At 33.8% G+C, this 4,343-nt stretch overlaps 1 protein-coding gene across 1 annotated transcript; it reads left to right on the plus strand.

Moving 5' to 3' along the window:
- The first annotated feature begins 606 nt into the window (after window positions 1-606).
- Window positions 607-3,928, plus strand: LOC132099146 (C-type lectin domain family 4 member F-like). The gene is made up of 4 exons (XM_059505611.1): window positions 607-884; window positions 1,381-1,662; window positions 2,899-3,026; window positions 3,449-3,928. The coding sequence occupies exons 1-4, from the start codon at window positions 671-673 to the stop codon at window positions 3,563-3,565; spliced, it is 741 nt and encodes a 246-aa protein (XP_059361594.1). The 5' UTR covers window positions 607-670; the 3' UTR covers window positions 3,566-3,928.
- Window positions 3,929-4,343: the final 415 nt, after the last annotated feature.

The following is a 4,343-nucleotide window of genomic DNA, read 5'->3' on the forward strand; positions in this document are numbered from 1 at the left end:
TACATGTATTAAAGCAAAGTGCTCTGGGTAATATTTTATATCCTTTCAAAATATACATTGATTAATTATTGCCATTGCATTTTTATTTTTCAAAGATGTCATCAAAATGTGCAACAAACACTTACAACACAAAACACATTTCATAAGCTGGAGTGTGTACTCTTGTGTATACACACACACACAGCTTAATATGTCCATTTGTTCACAATGTCCCACCACACAATAAATCATTATACCATTTCGACTAGACACATTCAAAATGCTAAAATATTTGTTTTTCCAAACTGTTGTAATTTTTTTATGTGTAATTTTGAAATATAACATTAAAGAGTATATTTGATTGTGAAGAATTGCTCTGTCATTTATCATTTAGCAATTAATATATTTAACTATAGTTGTAAATTCAATTTGTGCTGGTAAATTATGAACAATGAGTAAAATTGGGGGGCGGGGTTCCATTAGGGCTCCTCCCCTAAACGCATGTGATCTCACTCTAAGCTTTTGAAAAAACTTGAGAACCCTGATTTCCAAAAAACACTTCCTTTCTGCATAAATACTGGTCACACAAACAGATGAGGAACACAACACAGTCCACTACAGGAGAAAGAAACTAGTGTTAGTTTACTGAATGTGGAAATGAAAATATAGAAAAGGTTGAAACTCTGAAAATATGCATGGAATTGTGAATGATAGCATGGATAAAGGTTCAATAATGGACTCAGAAGACCGAAAAGAAAGGATTGTTGATATCTACGTCAGTGCAGAGGCTGTAAGAGACATGAAACATAAGAAAGAGACAGAAAACTTCAACACAGAAGAACCCCAAACACCTCGACACACAGAAGACTTCAACACAGAAGAACCCCAAACACCTCGACACACAAGTAACTGAGATTGAAGGACATTTTCTGATTATTCACTCTCTTCCAGGTCCTCCAGTATGATCTGACATGAGGTCTTTGCATGCTCCATTTGTTGATGGTGGTTAATGCTTTATTTTTTTCCTGAAAGTGACTGGTCGTTTTGCTAGAGAAGACACTTATTTGTCAACCAGGGTCAATGTAGATTAATATAAAGCTTCCCAAATATGGATTTTTGACCTTTAGAAAAGGTTTATTTTGAGACCTGTTCACGTTTTCCTCCAAACCCAAAAATATCATCGGCTGAAAAAAGTAATATACAGTGAAACTCAGATGAGTAAATAATCAGGAAACCATTTTTGAGTGAACTGTTCCTCTGCATTTACTTACAAAACACAAGAACAAAAACCAAACATCTGACAAGCATTAAAGTTAGTCTACGGTTCACATGTTTTCAGAAGATGTGAGTCGTATGAAATGAGGAAGTGAAGAGACTAATATCATATCTATCTATCTTTAGGAAGTGATGGTGTGACAATCTCCAGAGCAGCTGGTGTGTGTTTGGGGCTGGTGTGTGTTCTTCTGATAACTGCAGTCATAGTGTTGTGTGTCCTCATCTATACAAAGAGCACAAACTACGCTCAAGAGAGACAACAGCTGCAGACTAAGATCACCAACCTGCTAACCAACAATATGAACCTCACAGAAGAGAGACAACAGCTGAAGACTAAGATCACCAACCTCACAGAAGAGAGAGACCAGTTGAAATCAGAAAGAAAAGATCTTCTGAAGAAGTTTGCAGGTTAGTTTCTTCAGTCTTGACTTGATCTAAAGCAGATTTTAAAGTGGACTGTCCTGGATCTGTTGTGTAGCTAATGCTTGTAATTGACCTTTCTTTAGCTCTTTATGTTTATAATGATTATTGATAATTTAGGGATGTCAGCTGAGTATAAATAATAATTTAAGACATATCTTAAAGTGGCTCTATAAGTTTGTATTCATTTAATTGAGCATAAGCATTTCATTACAGTTTTTCTGGATTGCTAACACAATTCATTAAACAAAATTCACCATTTTCTCACAACTATAAACACAATCTCAAAACTACACACCAACTTGAACAAACTTGAGACTTCCAAGTTAAAATCAAATATTTAAGTCAAAAACTTTCCTTCTGAAAGTTTGTTACAGTATATAACATAAACAGAGCGTACAGATACAGTGAAATTAAGCGATAAACTGTAAAGAGCTCTTGCAGTAGATTAAAAGAAAAAATTAAAATAATTAAAAGCACTCAAAAAGAAAAGTTAAAAGACCTTCAAATTGAATATGAACACACAATACAGTATACTGTCAATTATTGTACAAAAATTAATAAATAATACTATAAACAACTATAATAAAATATACACTACTAGTACAAGTAATATAAATAACCTTTTTAATTGGGTTAAGATTAAAATTTAGTTCAAGCCCTAGTAAAAAAATAAATAATTAAAAGTATATTTATTTCATATTAAGAATAGTTCAAATCTATTGACATATTTACTGATATATCACTCTAAACTTACTGATATAACATTTATATTTCAACTTTATTTGTAGTGCTACTTGTGCACAATGCACATCTCTCAATATTAATCCTAAAGTGTGTTTAAATGTCACTGTTGATGAAGATTGTATGATCTCTGAATAATATTTAATGTCTTTAATGCAAGATATTTCAAGTGTACCTGAAGTATAATTGCTAGAGTCCCACTTTAACACAATCAAATAAACTTCAGTGTATCTTTAGTTGCACTTCAGCACTACTGTACTTCTGCACAATTCAAATGAATAAAGTACAGAGTTAGTTGTTCCAGTTTGGCAGACTTTAAGTTTACCAGTTTAATATACCAAAAGTACAATTGCAGTGTATTTTTATTAACTACATAAATATGTAAATGTATTTGTAGTATAGTTATCATGACATAAATGTATTTCGAATGAATTTTAGTGTATTTATATTTCACTAGGGATGTCTTATCTGTGTTTATAGATGGATGGAAGTGCCATCAATCCAGTCTTTACTTCATTTCCTCTGAGACGAAAAACTGGAATGAGAGCAGAAGATACTGTACAGAGAGAGAAGCAGATCTGATCATCATCAACAACAGAGAGGAACAAGTGTGTGTGTGTGTGTGTGCGTGTGTGTGTGTGTGTGTGTGTGTGTGTGTGTGAGAGAGAGTGAGAGAGAGAGTGTGTGTGTGTGTGTGTGTGTGTGTGTGTGTGTGTGAGAGAGAGTGAGAGAGAGTGTGTGTGTGTGTGTGTGTGTGTGTGTGAGAGAGAGAGTGAGAGAGAGTGTGTGTGTGTGTGTGTGTGTGTGAGAGAGAGAGAGTGTGTGTGTGTGTGTGTGTGAGAGAGAGAGTGAGAGAGAGAGTGTGTGTGTGTGTGTGTGTGTGTGTGTGTGTGTGTGTGTGTGTGTGTGTGTGTGTGTGAGTGTGAGTGAGTGTGTGTGATCGTGGTGTTTAGTTTTTAAATTAAAGAGAATGTGCTGAAATCAGTCTTTTTGCTCATTTTATGAATCATATTATTATTTGACTTCTCAGGATTTTGTGAAGAATATTTCTGGTTCTGGTCATTTCTGGATTGGTTTGACTGATGTTGAAGTGGAGGGCAGATGGAAATGGGTTGATGGCAGCAACATCACCATCACCTCTGGGTGAGAAATCACTGAACTGAACTGATTATTATCTAATAAATGATTGTCTCAGTCAGTATCATATCACACAGAAAGCAGCTCTGATCTAACTCTGATCTGTTGAAGCAGATTCTGGGCACCCAAAGAGCCAGACAGCTATCAGGGAACAGATGAAGACTGTGCTAATACTCATTTATCAGGATGCTTTGATACTCAATGTAATAATAGTATTAAATGGATCTGTGAGAAGAGTATCCTTAAATGATACATTATAATAAAAATGTACATATATGCATTATGAACAAATAAATATGTCAGTAATGTTACCTGTTTTTTTAATGGCACATTAATTAGGTGATTCTGTAAAAACAAATAAAAAATAAATAGAAAAAAACATTGTAATAATAAATATTAAATCACTTTTTGAATTTTAAAAATCTAACAGCAGATCCAATATTCTTGACCAAAATGATCATGATTTTAGGAGAATTACTCAGTACATCAGTAAAGTTTGATTTGAAATGTGACTCTTGCAGCTTTTTTGTAATTACAGTTAGACAATAAACCTACTTGACGATGATTTACTTGTTTTCAAAAACTGGTATATTTCCTGAACCACATGAAGATGAATATAAATGGAAAGTTGCAGAAGCAAATCACATAAACAGCTTCTAATGTTTGACTGAGAATATGAACAATATTCTGACTGTAGAAATCAGGATATGGTCTAACAAGTATTCTTCTTTATAAACACTTTCTAGCATCAGTATGATCGGTACCTCACCAAATATAAGGAGAGTCAT

Source organism: Carassius carassius, chromosome 22 (genome assembly GCF_963082965.1).
Source record: "Carassius carassius chromosome 22, fCarCar2.1, whole genome shotgun sequence".
Lineage (NCBI taxonomy): Eukaryota > Metazoa > Chordata > Actinopteri > Cypriniformes > Cyprinidae > Carassius > Carassius carassius.

Bases quoted from the DNA above. Each gene is read 5' to 3' on its own strand.
- LOC132099146 (XM_059505611.1), top strand. From the start codon at position 671: ATGCATGGAATTGTGAATGATAGCATGGATAAAGGTTCAATAATGGAC. The intron at 885-1,380 runs GTAACTGAGATT...ATCTATCTTTAG, and splicing joins CCAAACACCTCGACACACAA to GAAGTGATGGTGTGACAATC. The intron at 3,027-3,448 runs GTGTGTGTGTGT...TTGACTTCTCAG, and splicing joins TCAACAACAGAGAGGAACAA to GATTTTGTGAAGAATATTTC.